Here is a 14208-nt window from a genome sequence, read left to right as displayed (position 1 = left end):
GTCAATAAGGGAACGTCCTCTAATATGCCTCGGGATAGGGTCGCAGATGACAGGTGGGGAGCGCCCCGCACAAGCATGGCTGCCGCGCTCCCACAGCCGGGCCGACCGCGGGCTGGTCGGGAGGTGAGCCGGCCGTTGGCGCGCATGCTCCCAGCTGCCCCGCACCAACGTGGCCGCCGCCTCCCCGTGCGCGCCGCAGCCGCGAGCCGGCCGTTGCTGGGCATGCTCCCTGAGTGCCCCGCACCAGCATGGCGGCCGTCCTCACGGGGGTGATTTCAAGTCTCGGTTTTCTGTCATAGCCGGCTGGTGCTCCTTTCTCTTCAGAAAGCTCCGAGCGCCTGGTGGAGCCGGGCAAAGGGAGGGGGTGCGGAGGTGAAAGGTGAGAGGGGACTGCAGGCATTCGGGCCGGCTCCCGGCGGCAGGAAGATGGCTGAGGGCGAGCGGCAGTCGCCGCCAGGTAGGACGGGCCGGGCCCGGCCGGGGTCGGGTAGGGGCGCGGGGGCGGCGCCCGGCGCGGAGGCGGGGAAGGGGTGTGGTGGGGGGGGGCTCGGCGGCGGGGGAGGGGGCGGGTCGGGAGGTGGAGGAACTCGGGTGGTAGAAGCTGCTGGGCCCTGAGGAAGACGTGTTGGGGGTGTCTGGGGAGCCGGCAAGAACCCGGGGCTGCGAAGGGGTGGCGGGTGGGGCGCGACACCTGAACTTGGGGAGCCCGGGCAGCGCCGTGGCCCGTGGGGAGGCCTTTTCCACGTCCGGGCTGCTTGTGCTGAAGTCAGCTCCTGAGCTGGTGGGGAAGCTGCCAGGGATGGGGTCGAAAGGGATTCTGGTGGCTGCCTTCTTTATTAGACCCTGCTCAGGGGGTGAGGGGTGGTGCTCTGTGGGCCTGGGCCTGCCTCCACCCGGCTTCCAGACTCCTCCGCACCCTGCGCACCCCTCATCCGCCTACCCTCTCTCCCTCTTGGAGGCGGGTTTCAGTGGCTGAAAATGTACTGAGAGAAACTGCCCTTGGTTGTGCAAACCACTAATTTAAAAAAGCTGGTTGTGCAAGATGAGCCTCTCCCTGGCATCACGATCTGTAACTTTTTTTTTTTTTTTAGATTTTATTTATTTATTTGAGAGAGCAAGAATGAGAGAGAGAGAGAGTACATGACGGGGAGAGGGTTAGAGGGAGAAGCAGGCTCCTCGCTGATCAGGGAGCCCGATGCGGGACTCGATCCAGGGACTCCAGGATCATGACCTGAGCCGAAGGCAGTCGCTTAACCAACTGAGCCACCCAGGCGCCCACGATCTGTAACTTTTATTTACACTGTGGCCTGGCTTTATTTAGTTCATGTCCAGTAACTGGGGAAAGGATCTTCTAGAGACCCGTTTCCTGGAGAAGGGGAAGCCTGTTTGCTGACCCCCGCCTCCCGCACCCGAGTTAGGAGGGACCGACCGTAGATGATTTAAAATTCTGACAGGGCGAGTAGATTGGCCAAACACAGCTAATGTTTTGAACGCATTGGATATTCCTTCTAACTGTCTTGCATTTTGGGATCCCTGGAAAGGACTCAGGAAGGAGAAATTATGAAGATCAAAAAAGGCATCCCCTTCCCCGCACCAAATAGATGAACAAAGAGCTGGGTATGGTCTCTTAGGGCATCTGAAACCAGACGTTTACTTCATTTAGTACAAAACTTCCGTGCCTGTGCCCTTAGAAGTTCGGCAATGCCTGTGAGAGATAGAAGCCAAGCGGAATTCTCAGTGAGATAAATGTGTCTCCGAAGTTGGGTGGCTGGGTGAGATAGCCCATGCACTGAAAGAGATGAAGGCACAGGGAGGATATCTATGGCTGGAAAGAGCCAGGTGCCAGGAGGTGGTCCTTCTTTGAAGTTTGAAACAGGACATTTTGGAAAAAGGAGAAAGAACTACTTCACTCAGACAGGGTAGTGATGAAAACCTTGGATTTTAGAGTTGTTCAGACTTGGCTCTGCCTGGCAGATCACATTCTCTGAGCCTTGCTTCTCTCTGAAAATGGGGCTGTTAATACCTTCAACAGAGTTGTAGCGTGTGTTCCGTAGATGATGTGGGCAAAACATGGGGCATGGGGAGTAGTCAGGAAATGTTGATTGCTGTTGTCCTTTTAAAAGGTACAGGTTGAACATGTAGGCTGGTTCTCAAATGATAGATGATATTACATTATACTTTGGGGGGGGGGGTTAGGGAACATCTCTAAAACTCTAGATACTTCCATCTTTTACTGTGAGCTTGTAGGGTATCCACCTGTCCCGTGACACCTTTGTCAGAGATAGAGTCTGAGGCCGGAGGGACTCAGTTATCAAGACCCTGGTTTGAAGGCTTGTTTCTTTTATTTGAGATTGCATATTCTGGTAACAACATGTGTGTATGTTTCATTAGTGGTTGTTGCAATGCTTCCTACAAGGTAGCCATTCCTCTGGTACCAGGCCTGGCTTGGACGGTTTCCCACCTGTGAAATAACTCAGAAAGTCTGTCTCCTGGCAGGGAACTTACAGAAGGGCTCTCTGTTCCTAATGATCATTTGCAAGTTGATTATTTGGAATGTGGAACACATTTTCCCATAAAAACAATGATGTTAGGTTACCAGCCTGACCTATAAAGCTTTTAATTTAATAGCGTCTTTTTTTTTTTTTTTTTTTTAAGATTTTATTTATCGGGGCGCTGGGTGGCTCAGTCGTTAAGCGTCTGCCTTTGGCTCAGGTCATGATCCCAGGGTTCTGGGATCGAGCCCCGCATCGGGCTCCCTGCTCCGTGGGAGGGTTGCTTCTCCCTCTCCCACTCCCCCTGCTTGTGTTCCCTCTCTCGCTGTGTCTCTCTGTGTCAAATAAATAAATAAAATCTTTTGAGAGAGAGAGAGAGAGAGACAGCATGAACAGGAGGGAGGAGGCAGAGGGAGAGGGAGCAGCAGACCCCCGCTGAGCAGGGAGCCCGAAGTGGGGCTGGATCCCAGGACCCTGCGATCATGACCTGAGCTGAAGGCAGGCCTTCACAGACTGAGCCACCCAGGCACCCCTATTTAATAGCATATTAAGGTAGTAATTTACTAATAGTAGGGGCCTCAATTTTGGGTTCTGGGAACAGGGCTTATAGAACAGGTGGGAGGAGGAAGAGAGTTTCTGATTTGTTTTTTGGGCTCTGGTTTCAATTTTGAATTAGGCAGAGGTTTGCCTTGCTCTCATCTCAGATTCTCTATCCTCCTCCTCAGGTCTCCGGGTATCCTAGAGCTTTCCCTTCCCTTGGGGCCTCTCCGGGCATGCTCCATTCTCCCAAATGTCACATGTTCCAGAACCATCTTAGGCCCATGTCCCCTTTCTCCATGCAGGCAATGTCAGCTAGATTTTAGGAGGACAGCAGGGGTACAAATTTATCGTATGTCGTGAATGACTCTTTCTGGAGAGTTTGGGTTTTTAAAGGAAGGTGTTAACTAATACAACAGATCTTCAGTAGTGGATTCAGGCACGGCCCCTGTCCAAGACCCTTGGGGCCAGGTGTATTTTGGAATTCAGGGTTCCCCAGATTTCAGAAAGGAGCACCCCACAATCAAACAAAAATACTTCTGCAGGAAAACCTAAATTCCCTAAGAGGGATCTGCAAAGCCTATAAATGTCCTCACGTTGGTTTAGGTTTAAGTTTTGTACCAAATGAATTTGTGCCAAACTTATTTTAAAAACTTTGGGTTTTTAGAACTTTTTGGATTTTGGAATTATGGAGAAGAGACTGAGGGCTTGTATTTCCCAGTGTCACAAAGTAAAGGGAATCCTGCAGTGTGGGCCAGGTATTTTTGGCTAGAGAGGCCACTCATACTAAGCAGTCCACTTTGGTGTGAAGTTTGCTTCTGGGTCAGCACATGGAACTGCCCTGTGTTTTCCTTTCCCCAAGTTCTGCAAATATAGAAACTCCATTTAAAAGTTGTTTTTTTTTTTTTTTCCTGATTACAAAATTACTGTATGCTAATTCTTTTTTTTATTACGAAAGAGAGAGAGTGCGAGTGCACGCTCAGGCTTGCGAATGTTGGGGGGTAGGGAGAGAAGGAGAGGGAGAGAGAGAATCTTAGGCAGGCTCCATGTCCAGCACGGAGCCTGATGCGGGTCTCCATCTCATGACCCTGAGATCATGAGATCATGACCTGAGCTGAAATCAAGAGTTGGGTGCTCAACTGAATGAGTCACCCAGGCGCCCCATACTGTATGCTAGTTTTTAATAGCAATATGTAGCTTAGAAATGGAAGTCCCTTATAAATCTTACCTCCTAGAGATGACTATTAATTAACTTTGGGGTTTAATCCTTCAGATTTTTCCAGTGTATATGCTGATATACATGTTACTTATACGAGTATGTATAGCTATTTTTGCAATAATGAGATTATGTTATATATAATATAGCTTAATTTTCTTTTTTTACTTATTAATATCTAGGCTGTTTTCCTATGTCAGTAATTTAGGTTTTATTCTTTTTAAAAAACTATGAAGATTTCCATTATGTGAGCATATTAGTATTTACCCATTGCCTTGTCAATTGATATATGCGCTGTTTCTACCTTTTTTCCATGCAGTAAGTGCCTTTATATACACCTTGGTGTATATAAAGGTGTATATAAAGGGTTGATGCCTACAAGTAGAACTGTTGGCTCCATGGGTCTGTGTGGTTTTTACTTCAAAAGTCAGTGCTGAGTTGCCTCCTCAGCAGATTCTACCAAGGCTCCCACTAGCAGTGCAGGAGAGTTCCCGCTTCCCCATTCCCAGTTGATGCCAGATGGTTTTAATCTGCCACCCTGATCTGGAAAAGCCATCTCATCTAATTTACATTTCTGTGCTTACTCAGAGGTTGGCAATTTTTTTCAAATGTTTATGGGTGGTCGTTTGTAATTTTTTCCCTCCTTCTTTGAATTGCCTGCTTCTGTCTAAAAGGTCAACTTCGTTTTATTTTTCTAACCATTCTCCGGTGAGGGAGCAGGAGGTGAGGGCACCGCGGAGCAGCTGAACCCGTCAGTTGTTGAGGGCATCGTCAGTACGGCGGGGCTCCTGGCTGAGGGTGGAAAGGTGGGCGGTCAGTGGATTTGGCTTGATTGTCCTGGGAGGACGTGTCTGGTTTACCCTAGGGACTGGGGGTTGGAGTCTTGGTTTAAACGTGTGTGTGTGTGTGTGTGTGTGTGTGTGAGAGAGAGAGAGAGAGAGAGAGAAAGTTGGGTTGAGGGGGAAGATTCTATTTATCTATTTGCTTCTTCACTCTCTTTGTCAAGATTCTTCGGAGGATATCCCTCCAGCCACTCAGAACTTCATCATTCCAAAAAAGGAGATCCACACAGTTCCAGACATGGGCAAATGGAAGCGTTCTCAGGTACCAGTGTGTAGGGCCAGAGCTGGGATGAAGAACTTGGGCTTTTTCAAAGACAGTGAGCTCCTGACCTTCCTTGTTCTTGGAACCAGAGCTGTTAGAAGCTAGGGAGAGGACTGTCCCCCTCTTTCTGGGGGAGAAGTTACAGCTGGTCTCGGAGCCAGTTGTCTCAGAGAGAAGAGGTTATCACTCTCATGGAAACCTAGGCCAGGGAGGTGGCTGGGCCTAAAAATACCTAGGAACTGGGACCTAGAGCGAGGGGAAGTGCAGACCAGCTTTCTGTGCTCCTCAGTCCAACGGTGGGCAGGAAATAACAGCTTCTACCTCCTGGGCTTCTGGCAGAGGCTGTGGAAAGATTGGGACTAAGAAAAAGAAAGCCAATTTCAAATCCCCAGGGAAAGCCTTGGTCCCAGCTCCAGCCAGGTGTCCACACCTGGTCTGCTCACCTGGGGCTGGGGGGGGGTCACTTGTGCAGAAAGGCAGGTTCTCTTTAGGGAGTCCGCTGTGCTGACACTGAGCCCACATCCTGCAATGGCCGTGGCTCTTCTTGGGCCATGCAAGTCTTCCTGGCTCCTCTTTCATAAGCCTGCCTTCGAAATATTTGCAGATGGTTATCATGTCTTTTCTGAGTTATGTTCTCCCCCTGAATCTTCACCAGGATAAACACCTTAGTCCCTTCAGCTGCTCAAAGGACACATTTGAGTCCCTTCGTCATCTTGGTTGTTCTACCTCAGGGTTTCTAAACCTCAGCACTGGTGACGTTTTGGGGTGGATAATTCTTTGTTGTAGGGGGCTGTCCTGTGCATTGGAGGATGTTTAGTACCTTCTCTGGCCTCTACCTGCTAGATGCCAGCAGCACCCCTCCCCCAGGTATTACAACCGAAAATGTCTCCAGACCTTGTCAGAAGTTGCCTGGGAACCAAATCGCCTGGGCTGAGAACCGCGAGTCTGCCCTGAACCTGCAGATTGGCTGAATCCAAACGTGGCTTTAGTTCCTTGCTTTCCCCCTGGGTGTTTTCCAAGGAGGATGGGGTGATTATGACGTGCTAGGTATTTTTTAGCTCATTTAATCCTCACAAAAACTCTGGGAAGTGGGCTCAGTGGTCATCTCCATTTTGAAGGTGAGAAACGTGAGGCCAGGAGATAAAGACGTTTAGCCAGATGGCACAGTTAGCAAGTGGTTGGGATGAGATTCAGGATTCATACCCAGGTCCTCTGTCTCTAGATAGCCATGGGTTGAGCCACTATGCTCTAGGCCACAGGTCAGCAAATTACTGCCTGCTCACCTAATCTGGACCTCTGCCTGTTTTTGTAAATAAAGTTTTATTGGAACACAGCAAGGCTCATTTATGTATTGTCCATGGCTGCTCTCGCACTAACTGGCAGAGTTGGGCAGAGTTGAGAATTTGTGAACCAGACGTTATGGCCTGCAGAGCCTAAAATAGTTACTGTCTGGCCCTTTGTAGGCAGTTTGTTGATCCTGCTGTAGGCACCAACACTTTTTGGGAAGTGTTGGTTACTTTTTCTAATGGAGTATGTGTTGAACGATACTGGATAGAAGGCTTTCACTTGCTCTGAAGCTCACCGCTCAAGTTCGTGGCTCGACAAGTGACTCTGTGGCATGGTCCACACAGTTTCACTAGGCTGCCAAGTGCAGCAACCAGGAGCGTGGACTTAGGATCAGAGAGGTCAAAGCTTGAAGCCCAGGGTTGCCATTTCCTATTCTTGTGACTTAGGCAGCACGCCTAAGCTGGCCAAGCCTATTTCTTCTACCGTAAAATGTTGTTGTTGGGAGGCTTAGATGACTCAAAGTCCAAAAAACACCTGGCCCAGTGCTAGGCATTCGTGAGCTGTACTGAGATGCAGGCATGGTTGTTACTGTTACAGGGATGAGGATGGTGGCATTGGTGGAGACTTTGCACACAGTCTTCTTTGTAAGAATGACCTGAGCTTTAGTCACCAAGAGACTCAGGCCCATGTGGGAGCAGGGACCGTGGAGGGTGACACTGCCCCTTGCTGCTTCCTGTCTTTGCATCGAGGTATAGTTTGCAGGAACGACTGTGGCTTTGCAGGCAGGATGAGGGCTCGGACCTGCCCCATGACCCCTTGTTTCTATTTGTGGCCATTCCACGGGCTGTAGCAAGGGCCTGGTACAGGATTGCTCCCTTCTAGATACGGAATGGTCAGTTCTCAGGGCTTGCTGTGGCTGCTGCTGGCATTTTGGAGAAGGAGGAAGGAAGAGAATGAGAGGCAACAGAGAGGAAGAAGAAACGAGACCAAACAAGTCACTTGCTCCCGGGGCCTACACCTTAGTGCTTTCTCATCCCTGTGCTGGTTGTAACCTGCAACTCAACAGGGAAGAGAGTGCCCAATTGGAAGCCAGGGATGGGTGTGCTGGGAGACCTGGCCATGGGCAGAAAACAGTTTCTTCTCCTGGGAGCAGGGGGTCTGCACTGCAGGCTGACAGCCTGGCCTGTCTGGTGGGGGAAACATCTGGAAGACTGGCGGGAGGAACCCTTGCTGGTATTCCTTGAACTCCTGGTGGTATAGTGGAGTTGGAGGACTTGTGGGGTCCTAGCTCCACGTCTAATGAGATCTTGGTCTTAGGAGACCTTGGGCAAGTCACCTCTCCTGAAGCCTTGGTTTCCTCATCTATACAATGGGGACAGTGACAGTGTTTACCTTGTGGGGTTGTGTAAAGAAGCTGCTGTCGGGAGTAGTGAGCACACAATGAACTCTGGCTGAAGGTCTAGGTGTCGTTGTGGTCGTTGGCTCACCAGCTGTTCAGGATAGAGAGTAGGGTGGAGTATTTGGTGGTATTGTTCTACTTCTGCTAGCAGGCCGGGGTCCAGGGACAGCTTGGAGCTCTTTGGGAACTGGGTGGAGCTGGGGGCTGGCCAGGGTGTGGAGGGCCAGGGGTCTGAAACCGCTCTTTCCGTCCCCACTCCCCACTTTGTTTGGTAGGCGTATGCTGACTACATCGGATTCATCCTCACGCTCAACGAAGGTGTGAAGGGGAAGAAGCTGACCTTCGAGTACAAAGTCTCTGAGGTGGGCACAGGCGGGGGAGGCTGCTGCTCCCAGAGTAGCTCCAGAGAGTCACCTGTCCTCGCGGCCCGAACAGGCCAGTGCAGGAAATAAGATCGCCTAAGCACGTGTGCGGGTGACATTTTGGTGTTTGTGTTTCTTTTCCTTTTTACAAAATATTTATTTAGGGGCACCTGGGTGGCTCAGATGGTTAAGCCTCTGCCTTCGGCTCAGGTCATGATCCCGGGGTCCTGGGATCGAGCCCCACATCGGGCTCCCTGCTCGGCGGGAGGCCTGCTTCTCCCCCTCCTTCCTGCTCGAGCTCTCTCTCACTCTCTCTGTCTCTCTCAAATAAATAAATAAAATATTTTTTAAAAAATTAAAAAAAAAAATAATATTTATTTCTTTGAGAGAGAGAGGGAAGGAGCATGCGCGTGAGTGGGGGGAGGGAGAGCGACAAGCAGACTCCACGTTGAGCGCAGAGCTGACCCGGCGGCTGGATCCTGGCCGGGCTCCATCTCAGGACCCTGAGATCGTGACCTGAGCCGAAACCAAGAGTCAGACACTCAACCGACTGAGCCACCCAGGCCCTTCTTGGTGTTTGTATTTCTAATCTTTTTTTTTTTTTTTCCAATTTGTCAGTAGATGTATATTTATAAAATTGGGATCAAGGTAAATATGCTGTTTTATAGCCTGCATTTTTGCTAACTGGTGTTTTTATGTACCTTTTTAAATGAAAAAAGATTATAAATGAAGTAAGTGTGCTTCACTGAAATGTATTAACAAAAAGCTGACCTCTCCCTATCTTTCCCCTCCTACCCAGCTCCCTGGGGCGGCCCCGGGAACAGTTTGGGGAACGTCACCCAGACCTGCCCTCTGAGCTCCTCCTCTCCTGCTGCCCCTCCACTATGTAAATGGCAGCCTCATTGAACCGGCCCTCATTTGTTTAAATAGCCCTAAGTGTGGACTTTGAGGTTGTGTCCCTAAATGTCGCTGCTCTGAACATCGTTACATATAGATCTGTGGGCGCTCTTTCCTGAGGAATCATTCCTGGAAGTGGGGATGCTGAGCTGAGGGCATGCACTGCAGGGTGGACGCTCTTTGGCTGCTCTTCTGGAGATAGGTTGTTGGTGGAGAAAGGACAAGAGCTGTGGGGAGGTGTGGGCTTGCAGGCTATTTGCTGTTGCTGGATGCCATCTCCAAGGGCTGGGTCCCAAGCCTCCAGTGGCCTCTTGGGTTCCTCTCCCAGTTGGCTCACAGTCACCTTGAGACTCTTATCTCAGACACCAGGGCCTGAGCTGCCTCTCAGTGCCTTATCCCACCCTGTTAGATAAGGCCTGGCCCTGTTGCAGCCCGGTCTCTCCACCTGTCCCTCATACCCCGCCTCAGGAGAGCTGCCTCTTCCTGGGCCCCAACTGGCTGTGGGGTGGCTGAGGTCTTGTTCTATCACCAGAGGGGAGCCAGACCTGTGCTGGGGATAGACCTCCTTCTCTTGGGGGCTGGCCCACCATTGAGTTTGTGGGTTGGGAGAGAGAGGGCTTGTCCTTGAGCCTGTGGTGAGGGAGGCTCGGCTGTCCTCAGTGGGCCGGGAGTGTGGCGGGGGAAGGCTAATTACAGGGGGGTGTTCTAATTACCCCAGCAGATCCTGAGGTCCAGTAATTTCCGCTCACGCTTTGATGGTAGACTCCACGCAGGCCAGGTGTTGTCTTAGCTCAGGAGCTGTTCTCTTGGCAGGATTGCAGCATGGTTAAGTGCTTGGGTTCTGGAGTCAGGCTGACTAGGTTCAGATAACCTCTCCCTTCCAAGCTGAGTGGCTTTGTCCCCTCTGACCCTCTATCTCCTCATCTGTTGAGTGACAGAGCTGGCAGACTGACTCATGGCCCCTGGGGAGGAGTCGGTGGGATCCTACATGTAGGCTTGTTAGGACAGTACCTGGTACATACTGGATGTCTTTATCATTATTAGCTGTTACCATGAGCTGTTTTTCAGTTCTGACCTCCAGTAGTGGTGTGATTGCTTCAGTTGGGGGCGCTTCCTGAGCTGGGTTTCATCCCAGTGCCAGGGTGATCACTTGGTGGGCAGAGGTGATTAGTTTGGTCTCCAGAGGTCTCCCAGCTTCTGCCCATGGCTGGCAGGGCAGCAGAAGGCAGGGCTCACAGCATGTGGTCTCAGCCCACAGATGCGGGGAGGCCCCGGCACAGCTGCTTGGGGATCCCGCTTCCTCTCACGCCTGCCTCCTCCTACAGGGATGGCAGCTGGGGAGAGGGCAGACAGAGCCGCCCTAGGTGGCAGCTTCCAGACCAGCAGCGAAGGGAACAGGCAAGGGCAATGTGGTGAGACTGTCTAGACCCATGTTTAGAAGGCTCTTCTGCAGTTTGAGATTATATCTGTCTTAATGTTTGGGGGTTCAAATTTTGGGGTTTTGCAAAATGTGGGTAGATAAGAACCTTATTTTTTTGCTGTTCTGTTTCCTATTTAAGTTGGGGGCAAAGACAAAGAAAACGCTGGCAAGTAATGGTTTGGAGAAAATTTTACTGGTCCATGAAATCCGAAAGGAAGCACTGGTTTAGGGAGCTAGAGGGTAGTTCAAATTACTATTTGTGCTTCCTGAGGGTTCGGCCCACAGCAGGGGAGCCCCCCCAAACCCCTCTGCCCCAGCCAGTCAGACAATAGAGGCAGCCCCTGCATTCTAAAAAGCCCTCTCCAGAAAGAGGAGCTAGGAGCCTTTTAATTATTCATTTCTCCAGCTGAGCTGGCAGCTGGGGCCTGGCTTACATGGCCTCCCCGCACCTTCTTTATCCCCTTCAGCGCCTTGCCCAAGACTGAGATCGTCAGGGAATTGGTCCTGGCTGGTGCTTCCTGGGCCTGGGATTACTGCCTCATCACTCCTGAGTCTCAGTTGCTGCATGGGATCAGGTTTGCTCTGTCCTTATCAGTTCCTGGTGACCTGGTTCTTCACAAAGCTGGCAGCACTTTGTCTCACATTTCAACTGGGCAGCTTTATGTCACCCGGGCCCTTTGCCTCAGCCAGGTGTACAGGGAGATTTCCCCTCTTACAGGTAACTTTTGCTCGCTCTTGCACCCCAAGCATAGAGGAAGGGGAGGTGAGGGATGGCAACGTTGAGGCCATTGTCACGTTGCACAAGGCGCCGTTTACATGGTCTGGTGTGATTTGTGCCTCCTGGAGCTCTGTGGGGGTGGGCACTGGCTGATAGGTATTCCATTAGCTCAAGTTCAGTTCCCTCCCCGCACAGCTCTTGGACCGCTCCTGTACGGAGCCTGCGCAATGCAGCAGTGGACTCGACTGAGCCTTGCCTTCGTCCTCACAACTTTTCATGTGGGCACCACCCTGCTAGGTCCGACCCAGTGTCAGGGGCTCTTGGAGGTCTCTCTTTGTGCTGTTCGTGCCCAGTAGACACAGGCAAAACCTGCTTCTTGGCAAGGTCTTCTCTCCCAGGGCTGCCTGCCTCTGAACATCCTCTCTCTGCCTTGTGCCTTCCGCTAGCCTTTCGTTTTGGCCTTTTTTTTTTTTTTTTTAAGATTTTATTTATTTATTTGACAGAGAGAGAACACCAGCAGGGGAAGTGGGAGAGGGAGAAGCAGGCTCCCTGCAGAGCGGGGAGCCCAATGCGGGGGGGGGGGGGGGGGGGGGGGGGGTTGTCCCCCGGGCCCGGGGGGGGGGGCCGGGGCCGAGGGCAGACCCTTAACGACTGAGCCACCCCTGCGCCCCTGGCCTATTTTTTTAATTTTTATTTATTTATTTTATTTTTTATTTTTTTGGCCGATTTTTTTTTTTTTTTTTACAAGCCACACCCAGGAGTCCTTTTCTAGCTGCCCTTCCAGACCTGTGTTTTGGATCATCAGCCTCACCTATTTCCTCACTGAGTAACATGCTGTGTACTAACGCTGCCCTGGCCTGTGGCCCCGATCCCACTCCTCGGTTCCTGCCTACTGTGGGAAAGGTGTAGGGAGGTGGGCTCCCCGACGCTGTGGCCCTTGCAAAGCATTACACAGGTTCGGACCTCTGATCCAGCAGTTCTGCAGGTGGGGGCTGCCCAGACTGTTTGTGGGAAGGAACAACTGGGAATAACCCAAACATTTAACAGGGAGGGATTAGGTAAAACATTATAGTATGTTGGCACAATGAGATGCTATTAACTTACTGAAGGCTGTTGTAAAATTATGTTTACATGTTGATGTGGAATGAGGCTCATGAGGAAATTGAGCAGGCTACAAAATAATGTGTGCCCTGGGGCCCGTGTTTTAAAGATTTTATTTACTTATTTGTGAGAAAGCGAGGGAGCATGAATGGGGGGAGGGGCAGAGGGAGAGGGACAAGCGGACTCCCCGCTGAGCAGGGAGCCCGACACGGGGTTTGATCCTAGGACCCTGAGATCATGACCCGAGTTGAAGGCAGACGCTTAGCCCACTGAGCCACCCAGGTGCCCCCAGACAGTTGGATTTAAAAACTTGATCCTGTAGGAGTGTGTGATCTCCCCAGCACTTACCACTAATGCCATGCCTACGAGTCATTGTCCAGCAGCAGTTGGGACTTCCCTCTGTGGCTCTAGATGGGGGCCACTAATCATTGTGCTTGGCCCCCTCTATTTTGCTTACTACAGGCCATTGAGAAACTGGTCACCCTTCTCAACACGCTGGACAGGTGGATTGATGAGACTCCTCCAGTGGACCAGCCCTCTCGATTTGGGAACAAGGCCTATAGGACCTGGTATGCCAAACTCGACGAGGTGAGGCTGCCACAGGACGTGCTTGGGGGCTGGGCCAGGGGGTGCAGGAGCTTTCAGGCATCTCAGAATCACTGGGGAGTTTATTAAAATGGCGATTCCATTTACCAAAAGTACAAATGCATTTACCCTCTGCCCCCACCATCTTCTGGGAATCGCCACTATGGATGCCCAGTCCTCTGCATGGGGCTGTTAATTAGGTCATCGTTTGCATTAGCAACAGATTCAAATGTCCCAAGTGTCCATGTGCACGGGATCGGTCAGATAGATTAGTAGATCTAACCTGGAGTGCTATGCAGCTATGAGAAAGACTAGGAGCCCGCTAGGAGCTTGGGGGAAGGTGGTCTGGGATTTATTGTTCAGTTAAAGAGGAACCTGGGGTCTGACACATGGCGAGCTACTTTTTGGTAGGAAAGAGGGAAAAATGAAAAGATATGTTTGTGCTGCTCAGTTTGCATAAGGAAACATCACTGAAAGGATGTACAAGAGGCTAATAAAGCTGTGACTTCTCTGAGGGCAGGGGAGAGTGGGGAAGGGGACAGAAACTTCTCAATGCATCCCGTTTGTAATGTGTGTATTTACTTACGTTTTTACTTTTCGATATTTTCTTGGCAAATCCCAAAGAATTTAGTATTGCGCTTCTTTTTCTTGATTTTTTAAATTATTAATTTTTATTTAAATTTTAGGTAGTTAATAATCAGTGCAATATTGGTTTCTGGAGTAGAATTCAGTGTATTTTTATTTTTTTAATGTCTTTATTTTTGAATCCTATAGCAGTGATACCTGTTCAAAGCAAGCAAAAAATAAAAATGCAGGATCATGGGCCCTGTTCTTAGAAAAGCAGTCTGTAGGTCTAGGGTGGGGCCCAGGAATCCAGATTTTCCCAGGGCTCCAGGAGATTTTCCTGCCAGGTGTCTATAGACTGAACCTAGAGAAGCTTGGGTCCTCATTTCTCTGGCCCAGTGTTTCCGCCTGGAGCAGAGGGGAGCCCCAGGGACTCAGCAGAATGCTGTCCCTGCCTAAGAGCAGCCTGGGGCTGCCTCTGGACTCTGAGGGCACAGGGTCTTTTTTAAAAGATTTTTATTGAGTT

At 50.7% G+C, this 14208-nt stretch overlaps 1 protein-coding gene across 2 annotated transcripts in view; it reads left to right on the top strand.

Moving 5' to 3' along the window:
- Position 1: 1 nt before the first annotated feature.
- Positions 2 to 14208, top strand: part of PTPA (protein phosphatase 2 phosphatase activator) — a 30057-nt gene continuing 15850 nt past the window's right edge. The window contains exons 1-4 of one of the 2 annotated variants that reach the window (XM_035015649.1): positions 2 to 53; positions 5252 to 5349; positions 8311 to 8397; positions 12996 to 13121. In XM_035015649.1, the coding sequence (XP_034871540.1) occupies positions 47 to 53; positions 5252 to 5349; positions 8311 to 8397; positions 12996 to 13121 (318 nt within the window). In that variant the 5' untranslated portion in view covers positions 2 to 46. Of the gene's footprint in view, positions 54 to 171; positions 458 to 5251; positions 5350 to 8310; positions 8398 to 12995; positions 13122 to 14208 lie in introns of those variants that run through there. The other variant, XM_035015650.1, reaches the window with a different exon arrangement.

This window comes from Mirounga leonina, unplaced genomic scaffold, assembly GCF_011800145.1.
Source record: "Mirounga leonina isolate KUSES-001 unplaced genomic scaffold, KU_Mleo_1.0 Mir_170, whole genome shotgun sequence".
Taxonomy (NCBI): Eukaryota; Metazoa; Chordata; class Mammalia; order Carnivora; family Phocidae; genus Mirounga; species Mirounga leonina.
This window is presented reverse-complemented; position numbering and strand designations above follow the sequence as displayed.